The sequence below is a fragment of the Ornithodoros turicata genome, chromosome 2 (genome assembly GCF_037126465.1).
Source record: "Ornithodoros turicata isolate Travis chromosome 2, ASM3712646v1, whole genome shotgun sequence".
NCBI classification, from domain to species: Eukaryota; Metazoa; Arthropoda; class Arachnida; order Ixodida; family Argasidae; genus Ornithodoros; species Ornithodoros turicata.
Genome location: NC_088202.1, coordinates 129,448,249 through 129,462,938, shown reverse-complemented (window position 1 = coordinate 129,462,938; position 14,690 = coordinate 129,448,249). Strand labels below are relative to the sequence as shown.

General features: G+C 45.5%; 2 protein-coding genes across 2 annotated transcripts; one reads left to right on the top strand and one right to left on the bottom strand.

The window, feature by feature from the left end:
* Nucleotides 1–4,109: 4,109 nt before the first annotated feature.
* On the bottom strand, nucleotides 4,110–6,534 carry LOC135384042 (biogenesis of lysosome-related organelles complex 1 subunit 6-like). The gene is made up of 5 exons (XM_064613292.1): nucleotides 6,326–6,534; nucleotides 5,919–6,027; nucleotides 5,714–5,801; nucleotides 5,551–5,637; nucleotides 4,110–4,865 (listed from the first exon to the last, which is right to left on the bottom strand). Exons 1-5 carry the CDS (start codon nucleotides 6,480–6,482, stop codon nucleotides 4,740–4,742), a joined length of 567 nt encoding a protein of 188 aa, XP_064469362.1. The 5' UTR covers nucleotides 6,483–6,534; the 3' UTR covers nucleotides 4,110–4,739.
* Nucleotides 6,535–11,829: 5,295 nt separating this feature from the next.
* Nucleotides 11,830–13,016, top strand: LOC135384041 (lactosylceramide 1,3-N-acetyl-beta-D-glucosaminyltransferase-like). The gene is made up of 2 exons (XM_064613291.1): nucleotides 11,830–11,963; nucleotides 12,042–13,016. Exons 1-2 carry the CDS (start codon nucleotides 11,901–11,903, stop codon nucleotides 12,936–12,938), a joined length of 960 nt encoding a protein of 319 aa, XP_064469361.1. The 5' UTR covers nucleotides 11,830–11,900; the 3' UTR covers nucleotides 12,939–13,016.
* Nucleotides 13,017–14,690: the final 1,674 nt, after the last annotated feature.

Here is a 14,690-nt window from a genome sequence, read left to right as displayed (position 1 = left end):
TGTGGCTGATGTTTCTGGCAATTGCGACGGTTAAAAGACGTTGGTCAAAAGTATTTTTCAAAGTCTATGTACAATATAGTGCTAACTAGTATTAATACAGTTGAAGATTGCTGCGAAATTCGTATTTTCTAACATTTGTAGAAGTAATAAACGCAATAAGCGCACCTTTCAGTGATTTCATTCTTTCATCATGTTAGGATATTCTTGCTTCTTGCTTTCTGTTTGTGGCGACACCGTACGCATACGTATGAGAGTGCTCTCGTAAGGCAAGCCTTACTGCACGGGAAGATATATCCGTTTTCTGTTTTATCCGACCTTTGGTGCTTCTCAAGGGGGAATAATGTCTCTAACCCGCCTCGGAAGGTTGGCAGTGTATGCTAGACAGTTCACCACTTCAGCTGTTAGAAGGTCAGGCCATGAACATCACGATGAGGGTGGAGTTCCCGGCGCTGTAAGATGACCTCTGTGTTCTCCATTCGAACAAGGCTAGATAGTTTAGATACCTCAATATTATGTAAAATGGAAACTCATTAACAATCAAGACCATAATTACATTAAGAGGTGAACTCTGTCAGGTATAAACTCACGTTTCGTTTTGTGTCGTAGACGCTATATCGTGGAAGCCTAATCTGCATGATAGTGTGTTAGCACAGCAAGGCTCTGGTATATCAAAAGTGCAAATGTTTCCATTCCAGAATGTGCCTTTTAAAACTGGAAACCGGTACGCCTTGACACTGAAGTTCATCCTGTTCTTCGGCAGTGGTTTTGCGGTGCCATTCATCGTGCTTCGACACCAGCTTCTCAAGAAGTGAACTGCCCTCGAAATGTGAGGCTGTAAAGTGTTGCATACCTCTTAATATGAGATACCTTTCGTCCTTATTTCCCACTTGGAAAAAGCATAAGCAGTTCTTATTTAATGGATGAACTGGGCACTATCCTGTATAATTAATGGTTACATTCTTTAATCAAACGGAGCGTTAGTAGCACACGGAGGATTCAATGAACAGGAATAAAGCTATGTTCTCAAACGAGCGAGTTTTAAAACAAGAGCTGGAAAGCGACGCGAGGGCGAGGACTCGTTACGTCTGGCTATTGCCCAGCGACACCACGTCCAGCACCTCTGTTCCTGAAGGTGTTCTCGCAAGAAAGAATGGAGCAGAAGACTGTGCGCATCATGTCGTCCAAAATGCTCAAGTCGTCTCACATAATGCCATTCTAGATGTGTGGCACTTATAGCCCTGAACACCATGCATGTCTTCACGATGACACTGCTTACGTTTTTCACAAGACCGTTTTCCAAACTCGCAAAGCATCGGCCACTTCTGTGATCATTTGCTACGACATTGGGTCCCCTTGTGGATTCTGGAGTGAATTTATTTACACACAATTCTTTGGCTTAATTTTTGTGCTTGATATAGCACAGTCAAAATTATTATTGCAATTACGAGTGTATTACATTTCCATGTGCCAGCACGTGCGTATGTTTTTTTGTTTTTTTTATACAGTCGTGCCATCTTGGAAGCGAGAGCGAAACTATCTAGAGGCCACAGGTTCAGCAAGATGGTGACTTCACGCTCACGCTGGGGGCTCGTTGGTGGGAAGTGTGACATTACGCTTGGTTGCTCTAAATGACAGCTCAATCCGTGTTAGACTGCCTTCGTAGTGATTGTTGCAAGTAGGCCAGCAGCTGAGCAAGTTCTTGCTGGGTCAGAAACCATTACTGCAGTCATATGCATTGTCCGATATGTCCAGAGTGTGCCATTATAGGAATGCATGGTTACACGTTATTTGTGGCAAATTGTGCTGGTGCTTTAGTTGTCAGCTCTGTACCTGATAATTTATTTAATCGCAGGAGTTATTGGGAGTAGAGACAAAAAAAAATCGCCTTACTTGAATTGATGAGTGTTTTTCTTTTCGTTCAGCGTTGAAAGGTGCCTAGAATGGTTAATTTACTATGTATCTTGTATATGTTTTATCCCTTACGTTACTTTGTTTCTCTTCCACAGGTTTGTAGCATGTATAGAACACACATGAAAGGGTGCCATTCCAGTCTGCCCCACAACATGTAACACATTTAAAAGGTTTCTTGAAAAACTGTCAGCTGTACTGATTTGCACAATAAATGCCTGGGTTTAACCACGTGTACTCGGTGTACCTTCAGCGTTTGTTTCACTGCTAATGGTGTATGGCAAGACCCTCGCGTTCTTCTTGAAATCTGGAGCAAAAGCAGGTTCTATTTCGGGGGCTGTAAAGCCTGGGAACATTGGGTGAAAAATAATATTAAAAAGACGCTTTTCACATTTCAGGCAAACACAAGACGCATGGTCAGTAAAATGTTGGGTATCAACAAAGTTTCATAGAAGCTGGGTTCATACAGGCCCTTTAAATCCGCAGTTATCTGTGATTGTTGAAGCTTTTCAAGGGCCCTTGAAACACCTTTCAATGGAGATTCTCCCCTTGCATTCCTTGGAAATGTGGACAGGGCTAGATAATTTAACTCAACACGCTGCAAGTGATGCTGAGTTGGAAAGGCTTCACAGGGAGGAATGCTCTCTCTTCGGTTTGTTGTGCTCTATATGCCACTTTCGGTTACGTATATGTGGAGGGTTGCACATGCTTTAACCTCAACTGTCTCATGCTTCAAATTCAGGTCTAAGGAAATGCTGGGTGGAAAGTGCAAGTTGCAGACTGCCTGGCTAGAACATAAACAATATTGCTGCTGGGTCCGGCAACACACAAGTAATCTCTACTAGGCGATATATCAGAAGACTATCAATGTCACAACAATGGGCGAACCAACGTTGAAAAGTCATCTACGATGCTCGAAGCACGTATCCCAGCAGAGCAGGAACTGGGGGGGGGGGGGTTCTTCCATAGCTTGGTTCTTCCATAGCTGGTTAAATGTCAGTGGGAAACCATAGTGTTGGGAATGTCTAGACATGCGTGAAAATGTACATAATTCCTCTCGTCTCCGATCCTTGGAGCAGCCTGTAGGAAGCATGACATAGGTAGTTCAGAAGCAGAGACACTTTGGGCAACAGTTAGGGTTCTCACACTTTTCCTACAGTTCTTCTGTAAGTGTTGTGTATGTTTTTCAAATGATGTTCTCGTATAGTGAAATCACCAGGAGCTTTACTTGTGGTGAGAGAAAATATGCACACATTCTGTGTCACAGCCTTTGTCTGCTTTTTGCTTTCCAAGTTCAATACATGGTGAAGAAATCTGAACACTTTATGCTGCTATGTATTTGATGTCAATGGCAAGCTGTGTCAGCTGTTACATAGTAGTTCAAAACTCGAACGAAGGTCCAAATAACTTTTCTACCGTTCTCGAATTTTGCACTTTGGAATGCTTAAAATTTTTGCTAAGTTTTCTGTACAAACCCTGCATATAAGCCACAACTATGTTCAACAAGCTTTAGGAAGATCCCACTTCCACCACTGCCTTGGATGTGTACAAAGGAAGTCCAGTGACCTGTTAGTTGTGGGTAGAGTTATAAGTTAGTACCTGTGCTCCGAAACTTATTGTAACTGTGATATTTTGCACGATTATCAGCATTATCAATCATCATGCGACAGTGCTTTCAGAAGATAGTCAGACCCTAGACATTACTCTGTTAGGTTGTTTGTTATGCTTTTTATTTGTTTGTTTAGCCTCGGGACACTGTTTTTTATGCATATTTGTTGAGGGTTTGAACCATTTATAATGTGGTTATTGTCATCAAGTTGGATAACTGTACCTACTTCAGTGGTCTAACCCCTAAGTGGCCCACAACCAACCAGACATTTGTTGTTGCACATAGTAGTCAACTGCCCAAAAATCAGGGATTTTCACAACCCCCCCATACTCCTAATGCTCTCCAATATTTTACAGACCCCCTACATTTTGTGTGTGTATGCATGGCTGTTGTCAATGAATTCAGGTGTTTGTGTGTCCCCGAATGAAGCTCCAACACCCCACTCAGCAAATCCAAATCCTGTTTCAAGAAGCGGTGGTGCACCCATTGTTAAGCTCTAGCTTCATGGCTAGCTTTTCAATGTGGCTTTTCGGTCAAAATAATTTCGGATGTTGCAATTTCCATTGCTGGTTCTTTGTCACAGTTGAGCAACTGATGATGTTGCCACACTGCCTTTATTGCTGTTTCTAACTAGGAAGTGAACTGCTGAGGCTTATGCTTCTCAGTACCCAAAGTTATGCTAACAACATATTACATCAGTTTAAGTTATTTACTGCTCATTATTGATATTTATCCGCATTCTTACTGTTTATGATCTATGCTCTTTACAAGGCATATTTATCACAAATCAGCATCGTGCAATAAACAAAGACCCGTTTGTTGCTTGACAAAGTAACAGGACAAGCGCGGCGTATGCAAGACAGGAAGTCGCAAAACTGTACAGAAACTTTGGCACAAGAAGCACATACAGAAATATGAGACACATGAGATGGTCTGCACTTAGGGCTGCGTAATGGCCTGACCTTTTCTTGTCCATAGGAGCTACAACACAGTACAACTGTTCTACTCAACATTAACCCTGTACAAAATATATCTACACACATTTGTAAATATTGTCATCTAAAAATAAATATGCTCTCACGTACAGCTAGCAATATGACAGTAAAATCAAGTTAGCCTCGCAAAGCTGTGTGGTACAGTCACAACGAGAAAATAGTCCTCGCATCGCGTTGTTGCAGAGTGAAACCTTCTCAGTGGTTCCAGAACAATGTTGCAAGATCAGTTACGATCTTGGTTTGACAGCAACTTTGGCCATGAGATGTCTCTCTCGTTCTTCCTCACGTTCTTTCTGTTGTTCTAGTTGCAGCGCTTCTTTCTGTTTCAGCTGCTGAAGCCTCAAGGCTCGTTTCTGTGGGTGAAACACAATATGCTTTACGAGCATCCTTCATCCTATCATCAAACATGGCAGTCAACTGCACAGCTCTCAATGACAATACGAATAGCAGCAATTTTCGAGGATTATTGAAAAGAACAGTGAGTGCAGTGAGGTAGTTATGAGATTCTGACAGCAGGTTGGTTTGTCATGTGTGTGCGTGTCGTCAAACTGAAGGCCTCAAAATGGCTGCCGAGACTTGGAGATGGAGCGGAATACATTGTTAGGCAAAGGGAAGACAGTCAGGTGTGCAACAGAGATGGTTGCATGACTGAAGCAATAAGAGAAGTCACTGTTAATGAAGTTCGAAAATCTACTTGTGATGTGCTCTATTATTACATAGTACCATTGGTTCGGCAGCCAAAGCTAGAAGCCAATCTAATGGGAGAAGACAGTAGTTTGTGTGCACATCCGTTCTTCCCTCAAACTCGGGAACAAACAACCTTCAACAAAAATCCCTTAATTGCGGTAATATGACATATATCAACGTTTCATAGCCACCAAGATGCGTGTTCAGCTTCCTCTAGTTAGGGTCTGGACCACTTATTCGTTTCTGTTGTGGCAGCCTTCTACTGTGGGTGCAGGCACGTCACTGCTCTAATGAACTTGGCACATCTGATTCCAATTCATGACACTGGAAAATGTTCTGAATCTTACATACCTTCAGTTTCCTGGACCTCTGATATAGCTCTGTCATTTCTTTTTTTATCTTGACGAGCTTGGAATGATAGAGTTTAGCAGTCTGGAACTACAAGGTGTACAGTATTGATGGCTATACTTCAAATTCGAAATCAGACAGCCTACGTGGTCTTATTATTTCATACCATATCTTCAAGGTTGTATAACTCCTGCATTTCTGCAAAACGACCATTTTCCTGTTGTACTGTGTCAATGAGTAGGCGTTGGTTCTTTCTGCAAAGGAAAGAAGAAAAAAAAAACATCATGTCCCATCCCTGCTTAAGTCCACTTTCAGAATGAGATTCCTTCCAGTCGCAAAAGAGACTCTTCAGCATGACTAACTATACATACGTTAGGTCTGTCAATATGGATTGAAACTTCTTCAAGTCATCTTCGTACTCCTTTAATACACCACCAGCAAGATTCTGAATGACTCTAGGATCAGCATGGAACTTCTCTTCTGTGTATAGAAACATACATTCGTAATTATGTGACAAATGTATAGAAAAACAAAAGCAAGTTTGTGAGTTTCATGCCAATCAGTAGTAGAAAGTACAAGGAGATGGATAAACCGTCGATCAGTGACAGCTGTTAGCATATTAGTGACGACGGTATATAATAATGGTTCTTCCTGTCACTTGCTGCGAGAGGTTCGGAAAGATCTTCTCAGCACTGGACTTAGCAGTAATTTTTGTTTCACGATTCTAATGATCGTTCACATCGACATTTTATCATACATCACTGACAAGCACCATTACCCGCTCGACTTGTTTCCGTTTCGCTGTGAGCGTCCCGGTTGTCCCTTGTTGGAAAGGTTTGCGTTGCATCTGCCTCATCTGCCAGTGCGTCCTTTTTCAACTCTGCACTTTGATCCTGAATAATCTGATCGCCTTCAATTACTAAAGCTGCAGACATTCTGAAACAGAAACAGCTCCAGTGTTTACGCTGTTCTGGAATGGGATGCGGAAGTGCGGAATAAATGAATGTCGGTGACGTTGAGGCTTACGCGACTCTGACTGAGCGATGGTTTCGGTTTTGGTTTCGGTTACGTCATTGCGTGTCTTACCGAACGTGCGAAAGATAAGAAATCTTGATTTGCAATATTTATCCGCGAGAAAAATAGGTTCGCTCTGTGGCTCAGTGGTATGGCTGCCAAATATAGAAAGCAGTTTGCAACTAATCATCTGAACGTGGCAATTCGGTATAGTATGTACATCCCTTTCTGCGCTCTGGTCAAGAGATGGGCTCTGAAAGGGTAATGCAGAGGGTACGACAGTGCCGGTTCAGTTACTTCGAAATCGTGTGGTCATATACGATTGTGTACAATTAATTAATTAATATTATATTAATGCATAATCATTTCGAAACAGAAAATGTAAACGTCACACTAAATAAAGCCCCAAAATAAGGTACCAACATACACTATTTTTGCTGACAAAATCTTATTCGTGATTATTAATTACTGTACTCCACTTAGCGTATAGTAAAAGACTGCATGTACGAGGGGTGTTCAAGTCAAACTGGGACTTTCTGTCTCCAGAGTGTACAAATGGTTCGCGCTACTTCTTTTTCGTCAGTTTCACAAGCGACAGGCCTCCGCGTTCACCACGTGGTGGTCCAAAGTTTGTGCAAAATAGAAGACACGTGCTGGACAAGGTGGCCGACAACGAGGTGAGCGCGCACATCGAACAGCGAATTGTCATGAAGCTTCTCGTGAATGAAGGCGTAAAGTCATTTGAAATTCATAGAAGCTTCAGGCTCAGTATGTCCACGATACACTTAGCCGCAGCAAAGTGTTTGAGTGGTGCAAACGGTTCTTAGACGGCCGTACATCAGTACGGGACGATCCCGGCCGGGACGGCTCAGAGCCAGTGTCAGAGTTCCTGAGAACATCCATCTTGTGGAGCGCCTGATCCTGAAGGACCGACGGATCACATGTCTCGAACTGGCTCTAAAGACGGACCTTTCTGTGGGAACGTTGAACATTATCATTCATGAACACCTCCAGTTTCGGAAAGTTAGTGCCCGTTGGGTTCCAAGGCAGCTCTCTCTGTTTGACCGGCAGAGGAGACTGGAAATCTCCCAAGAGCTAAGGTACCGTTTCGACACTGAAGGACAGCCGTTCCTTGATCGGATCATCGCGTGCAATGAAACGTGGGTGCACAATTTCACTCCTGAGTCTAAACGCGCATCAAAACAGTGCAAGCATCAGGGCTCGCCAGCTCTCAAGAAGTTCCGAAGCACCCCGTCTGCGGGTGAGGTCATGGCCACGGTTTCGGTTTTCTGGGACAAGGCTGGCGTTGGTTCATGTTGATTTTCTGCCCAGTTGTACCACCATTAATAATGCATATTAGTTCCAGGTTCTCAGGGATGTGCATAAGCAATAAGCGCTGAAGCAAGTGTTCGGGCCTCATCACCAAAGGAATCCCCTACCTACAGGACAATGCACGTCCGCATACCGTGCATCTCACGACACGCACCTTACAGGAACCTGGCTGGGAGTTGCTGCCACATCCCCCTTACAGTCAAGACCTCGCCCCCAGCGATTTCCATCTCTTCGGGCCACGGAAGACGTTCCTTGGGGGCCCCACTTCAGCTGCGACGACGAGGTCAAGAATGCGGTCCGATCATGGCTGCTACGCGCCGGTAAGGATTTCTACGCTGCTGTCATCCAAGCTCTCGTGAAACGCTGGGACAAGTGCACTAGTGCAGCTGGAGATTACTTTGAAAACTAATTTTTCGCCTGTAAGTTCATTTTACTTTTGCGAAAAATTAAAAGTCCCGGTTTGACTTGAACACTCCTCGTAGTATTGTGGCTTGCAAAGTTACAGTGTACCTAGATTTCAAAGTTAACACGAGCACAGGAAGAAGAAATAAAGAAAAAGCACTTCTTGCTCAAGTGTTCCTTTTATAACCGCATCCGTCAGACTTGAGCAGCTGTGCTCTTACCTTTTTGTTATCATTTGGGCCGACCCATAATGGGAAGTGGTGCAGGTCCGTAGACGCTGGGACTCTATCTTTTATAGTCACTCTCACAACTGTTAGCATCTTCCCAGGTGTCCACATTTCACTAACACACACTTCATATCACAGTAGTCCTTCTGTTTTGACATCTTTTCCTTTTCCATACCCTTCGTCACCCCTCGTCGTCAAAAAAGAAGAAAGATAATTGGAGTAGATTTACGCGTAGCTCTTCATCAGTGGTGGTGGGGGCGGAATTGCTTGCCGTAGTCGGCCACGCTCACTCGGGCAACGTCACGACCACTATGGTCACGACTACCGCAGGAGGGTTTCGTGCGCCCTGGGCCGACTTCACAGGGAAAGCACCCAGACAAGCACAGCCGGCGTCCAGATTCGAACCCGGGTCATCTCCCAGTTTCGTGGTGGCGGTGGTGGTGGTGCTAATGAAAGAGCTCGCCGTTGTCGGCCTCACAGGGGTTGGCAACGTCACGAATAACGCCCTGGGGGAATGTGGGTCCTGGGCCGACTTCTAAGGGAATTGTGCCGACATAGGTGCGACAGCGTCTGAGTAAAACCCAGAGGAAATCCCGGTCTGGTTGTGGAGTGCCACAGCAAGACTCCATGCTCCGTGGCCAAGTACCATAGAAATCATAAGGAGAGATGAGTTGGTGGTGGTGGTGGTGATGGTGAAAGGGCTCGCCGTTGTCGGCCTCACTGATATGGGCAACGTCACGACTGACGCCCTGGGGAAAGTGCGTCCTGGGCCGACTTCTAAGCGAACTGTGCCGACATATGTCGGCACAGAGGAGTTATTGTGAGAGTTCTATGCAGAGTACCAATAGGTTATGTGCCGCTTTGAGGTGAAGAATTGGAAGGCCTGTCCCGGCCAGTATACCTGTAAGGAAGAAGAAGACCTGTCCTTAGTGGCTCACGGCCATCTCTTGAGAACAAGAAGAAGCAGAATGTGACTCTCGACCTGGCGGACCGAGATTTGTCTCTCTGATTTGTGACCTCTGTCTCAAGATTTGTGGCTCTGTCAGACCTCCTTTCGTTTGAGCCTCTCATAATGCCAGTTGGAATATTCCTGTGGCAGCGGGTGTTTCGCCTTTCTTTTCCACTCGCGCCGCTTTTAGCTCACAGTCATCATCATCCCCAATGCACCCCCATCATCCCTTGAGTATTATCGCGCCTTCCATCACCTCCACCATCACCTTCACCATCTAGCTTGTTATCTCTCGAGTCGGTTCTATAGCCCTGGCAAACCTCCTTTTCTGGCTCATGGCCATTCTACATGGGACAGAAGAAGAAGAAGATTTGTTTGACTCGCCTTCGGTGCTTTCCCCTCCACTCAACGTTTACATTCATCGTGCAGGAACTTGTACGTCCCCAACCCCAATATGCACCCACTGCGTGGGCAGAATGAAACAGAACATTTCCCATTGCACTGTCAATATTTGATTGCCTTCGGCAATGCTCTTTGGCTGCCTTTGAGCAGGATGGGCTTCGCTTCCTTACTATCATTCGGGGCAGTTTACACTGGATAGTGGAGCCTGTTCGTGGCATTTTACATTCAACATTTGGCTCTGCTAAATGAAACTGCCCCAGGGGGCGCCAAAGGGGGGGGGGAGGGTTTAGCCGGTTTCGATCAGGTAGATGAGGTAAAGTGAGTTCAGGTAAGGTTAGTCCAGGTTGGATCATTATAATCGGGGATTTTTTCAGCAACCCTCCACCACCACCTCAAAAAAAAAAAAAAAATATATATATATATATATGGTAGAGTGGGGCTACTTCAAGACTGGGGGCAAGTTGAGGATAGTTTGGGTTTTTCGCGTGGCATTTTCTTAGCAATATTTTTTTCTCGTCTGTGACACCAGGGTGGGCACAGCCGTTGTCTGGGCTCTGAGGTAACGTGTTGACGTTCTGCACGTGGCTTTTTAGAAAGACGTGCACATGAGATGCTGTTTTGCAGATGTGGTCGAGGTAGCTACCTTGCCCAGCCGCTGGCTAGACAAAGAGTTCCCTTCTCCCTGGGCGCCATCCTGTCGTTTGGAGCCTCCCACACCGAGAAATGCGGTTTGAAATAGCGTCGAGAGCGGTCGCCTTTCTTACCATCTGCTATGGCTTCCTTCTACTATCATGCTATCCTACCATCCTCCTTGTCCCGCGTGTGAAGCCGTGGGCCTCATGAGTCTTTAGAGATTACTCTGCACGAAACCCTGGGCAATCGCCCTGTGTGGCTTGTGGCCACTGTACCTAGTGGTGGAAGAAGAAGAGGGGGCCTTTTTTTTGTCCCATCTGTAACTTTCGCGAACATTGACTTCCAACTTGCTCATTTCTGCTCCTCGGTTAATAAAATATGACCTCACGGATATGATGCTGTGTCACCGACCTGTGTTTCCATGTACACTACTCGTGGCTGACCGTTTCGGCTGCCCCTAACAAGAGACAAAATTTAAACCCGGCATTAATTTTTTGATGTCCTTAACTTACCCATAGAGTGGGGTAAGTTGATGCAAATATGAAGCCTGTCATTATTGGCTCGTAAGAAATAAATATCTGGTTTAGCACCACAGTAATTTGTGCATCATTTCTCAAAGGTTTGGAGATTCAGTTAACGAATTATGGTACAATTTAGGCGATTATTCTGACTGCTATTAACAAAATAGCTCAACTGACTTCAACATAAACCACCTTACCGTATATATACCGGCCAGACAGACGAAAACCGCCACAAAAGCAGCAGATATGCATGGGCGTTGCACACATCCCTACGAGACCCCCCCCCCCTCTCCCTCCGAGATAGAAATAGGGGGAGGGGGAGGGGGAAAGGGGGGCTGTGCCGGAATTTGTCTGTGCCCCCGTGTCGGCATCGAACTACGTGCGGTTAGCGGTCGTTCGCATAGCTTGTGCGTATATGTTGTTTTCGTATTTAACTTTTACAAAATGTTTGGTTTGTTCGACGATTAATACAAAGGACATTCGTACAAGTGCAATTTTTGGACCTTATAGGCTTTGTTGCTTCGAAGAAAATCCATCTGTCACACTGCTATACACTGTGGCACACTAGCCCGCCATAGGCACACATTCAAGACCTTCATCAGCCATAACTAGCAAGCCACGTTTAGCTACTGCTACGTAGCTATTAGCTACGTTACTAATAAAACCGAAACAAGCCAAACCAAAATCAAAATATTTTAATGGGGAGCTGGGGAAAAAAGCTGTGAGCCGCTTTAATGTTATTATTCTTATTGGGGGTATAGAAGAAGAAGAAGAAGTCACACTTCGTTTTTCCATGCTCTTGTTCTATGGTGAGCTATACTTGTTCCACTTGTTCGATATTAACGTTGGAGTCGTCTTCTATGTCCTAGAGTTATGACATTACCAGGATGCTCTCGAGTGATACGGGCGTGGACACTGCGTCTATTAAGACAGAAGGTGGGAAGGAAGTTCTTAATTTCGATAACGCTTATTTTAATAGTCTGCATATACTCATCGCTGACTTATTCCTTTAAGGCGAAACTCCTGGTGCTCGTCATCTTCGTACTATTTCTCAGTGGGATCGTATCTACTTTGAACCAAGATGCCGAGCGGTTCACAGGCCCACCGCGACTGGAGAGCACCTGCACGAACTGCTCCCACCATGGTTCCACCGCCCAAGACAGCGCTTTCCCTTACGGCTACACCATAAACAGACCACGTGCCTGTGACGTGGTATCTTTACTCTATCTCATCGCTGTTCATTCCGAACCGCGCAACCTGGTTGACAGGCAATTAATACGCGCGGATGTTGGAAGCTCATCTCACCGCAACTTCACCACACGGCTAATCTTCTTTATGGGCCTTCCAGCCAATGGCGAGTACCCAATGGACCGAATTCACGAAGAGGCCGCATACGGTGACATTGTCCTGGGCAACTTCTCTGGTGCACTGGGCAACGCCACAATGGTTAGCATCATGATACTCAAGTGGACTGATACGTTCTGCTCCAACGCGCAGTTCATAGTCAGGCTCTCTGACAGTGGCAGAACAAGCGCGAGGGCTCTTCGTTCAATGTACGAATTTCTGAGAACCTATTCTCGGGTGTTTGACTTATTCGGTTCAGTAGTCAACCTCGACGGACAACCCTGCGAAGTCCTATCTAACGGTGAACTGAGGTACTGTCCAGGACCGGGATATCTTACCGGGTGTGTCTACATAATGACGGGACGGGCTGTACGCCCCCTGTACGAGGCTGTGGTTCGCAATCCTGTCGTTCCTGTGGCACCTGAACTTTATGTGACTTACCTGCTTGCGGAAAGCGCTGGTGCTCGGAGAGCAGATATTCTTCGTGTGCGTGGATGTTACCTCGAGAGGATACCTCTAACGCGTGGGATAGTGAGGTGGTTTAGAATGAAATTGGGAATACAGTAATTACGCGTAAAATGCACGAAACTTGTTAGATATATGACTATATGTTGAGGTTTCCTGTTACGTTGCAGTTCATATTAAACTAGCACAGAAGTCATTTTTAGCACCCTGTTTTCTTTATGTACAACTGTTAAGTAGGCCAGTAAAATGCACTATGAGAAGTAATTCACCCCACAGAGCCATAATTATCGCAGAAATAGGTATCTACCCTAAAAATGTCATGACGTTGGTAGACAAACTGAAACCGAAACAAATCGGAAGAGGATGGCTGGATTCCACGAATGGGCACTTGTTCGCTGCCTCCTATTAAAAGAAAAATAGGACCGAAGGTCGCGTCCCCTTCAGAGACCATCGTAATTCCCTCAAGATCGTGGCCTTCTTGCGCGACCTTGTTCGACCCTAGCTTCGAGCGTAGTTCAAGTCTACCAAATTGGTGGCGCTGTCGAACACTGTGACGTCATTTGTTTACAAACAGGGAGAGGTCGATTGAATTTAAAGTACACCGCAAAAACAAAAAAGAAAAAGAAAAGAAACGATCGTGTGCAACGGTGGTGGAGAGTAGTAACCTTGCGCTCACGCTACGCTGTTCGCGCTCGCTGATTGGTTCAGACTACCTTCTGCTAGTCAGCTGTCCAGGCCTCTGAAGAAGCATTGCCCACAGGGAAACACCCACGCTACACTGAAATCCTCCTTGCCCCCCCCCCCCCTTGAAGGGACAGGTTCCGACTACAGAAGAAGAAAGCCCTCACGCACACAAAGAAGAACACAGGCGCTGACCTCGACTGACCGCGTAGACGTTATGACGTCATAAGTCGTCGCTTTCTTCCTTTTGTGTGTGTGTGGGGGGGGGGGGCACGGTTATATATGTCATTGTAAATACACTGCTCGTGGCTTTGATGAGCGTCACTTGAACAAACCTGCACGTGAACAAAAGAAACTTGGAAGTTGGGACTTACCCCAAGTTACTTGGACAAAGTTACCTAAAAAGGAACGAGTTCATCAAGAGTTACTGGAGCTCAGAAGAAGAGGAAGGCGTCGTATAGACGGCATATCTGCCGTCAAAATGTGTAGCAATGGAGTGGAGGTAAACGTTGCTTCCAGCACCGTGTGTCGGACACTTCCGGCGCACGTCAAAAGAACCCCAGGTGGTTCAAATTATCCGCAGTGTTACCCTGCGGCATGTGCGACATGTCGCCACACTAGGCAGACAGAACATTACGTGTAACATCACGGTACCATTATTATTCGAAATCAGGAGGAATACGGCGAAACGCGATGGAGGAACAGCGATGGCGGAAGCAGCAGCAACTCCCAAAAAGCCACTGACAGAGACGTTTTCTGACGAAGAAGAAGAAGCTCAGAGAGGAAAACGTGTTCGTTTGGCGGGCTACTGTGCTCCGGTAACCATTCTGACAATCAATGGCTACATTGTACAGGGTGGGTGCAGATAAAGTAGCCCCACAACGCCATACGTGCATGCATGTGGGGCTACTTTATCTGCAACCACCCTGCACTTCTAGTAGGATTCTGTGTCAACGATTAGATACAATCTTAGCTCAGGGTCAAATTAAAACATATATCATGGGGAAGTTTGCAGGCTTGCTTGCAAAAGACCGTCCGCGAATCGGCAACCTCCCCTGTGTTGATGTCACGGCCAGTTCACCTCGCAGGCGGGTAGTAGCATAGATTGAGAAGTTACCCGTCAAAAAGAACTCGTTACGAGTTCAGTTACCGTGTGAAAAATGTAAGTAAGTT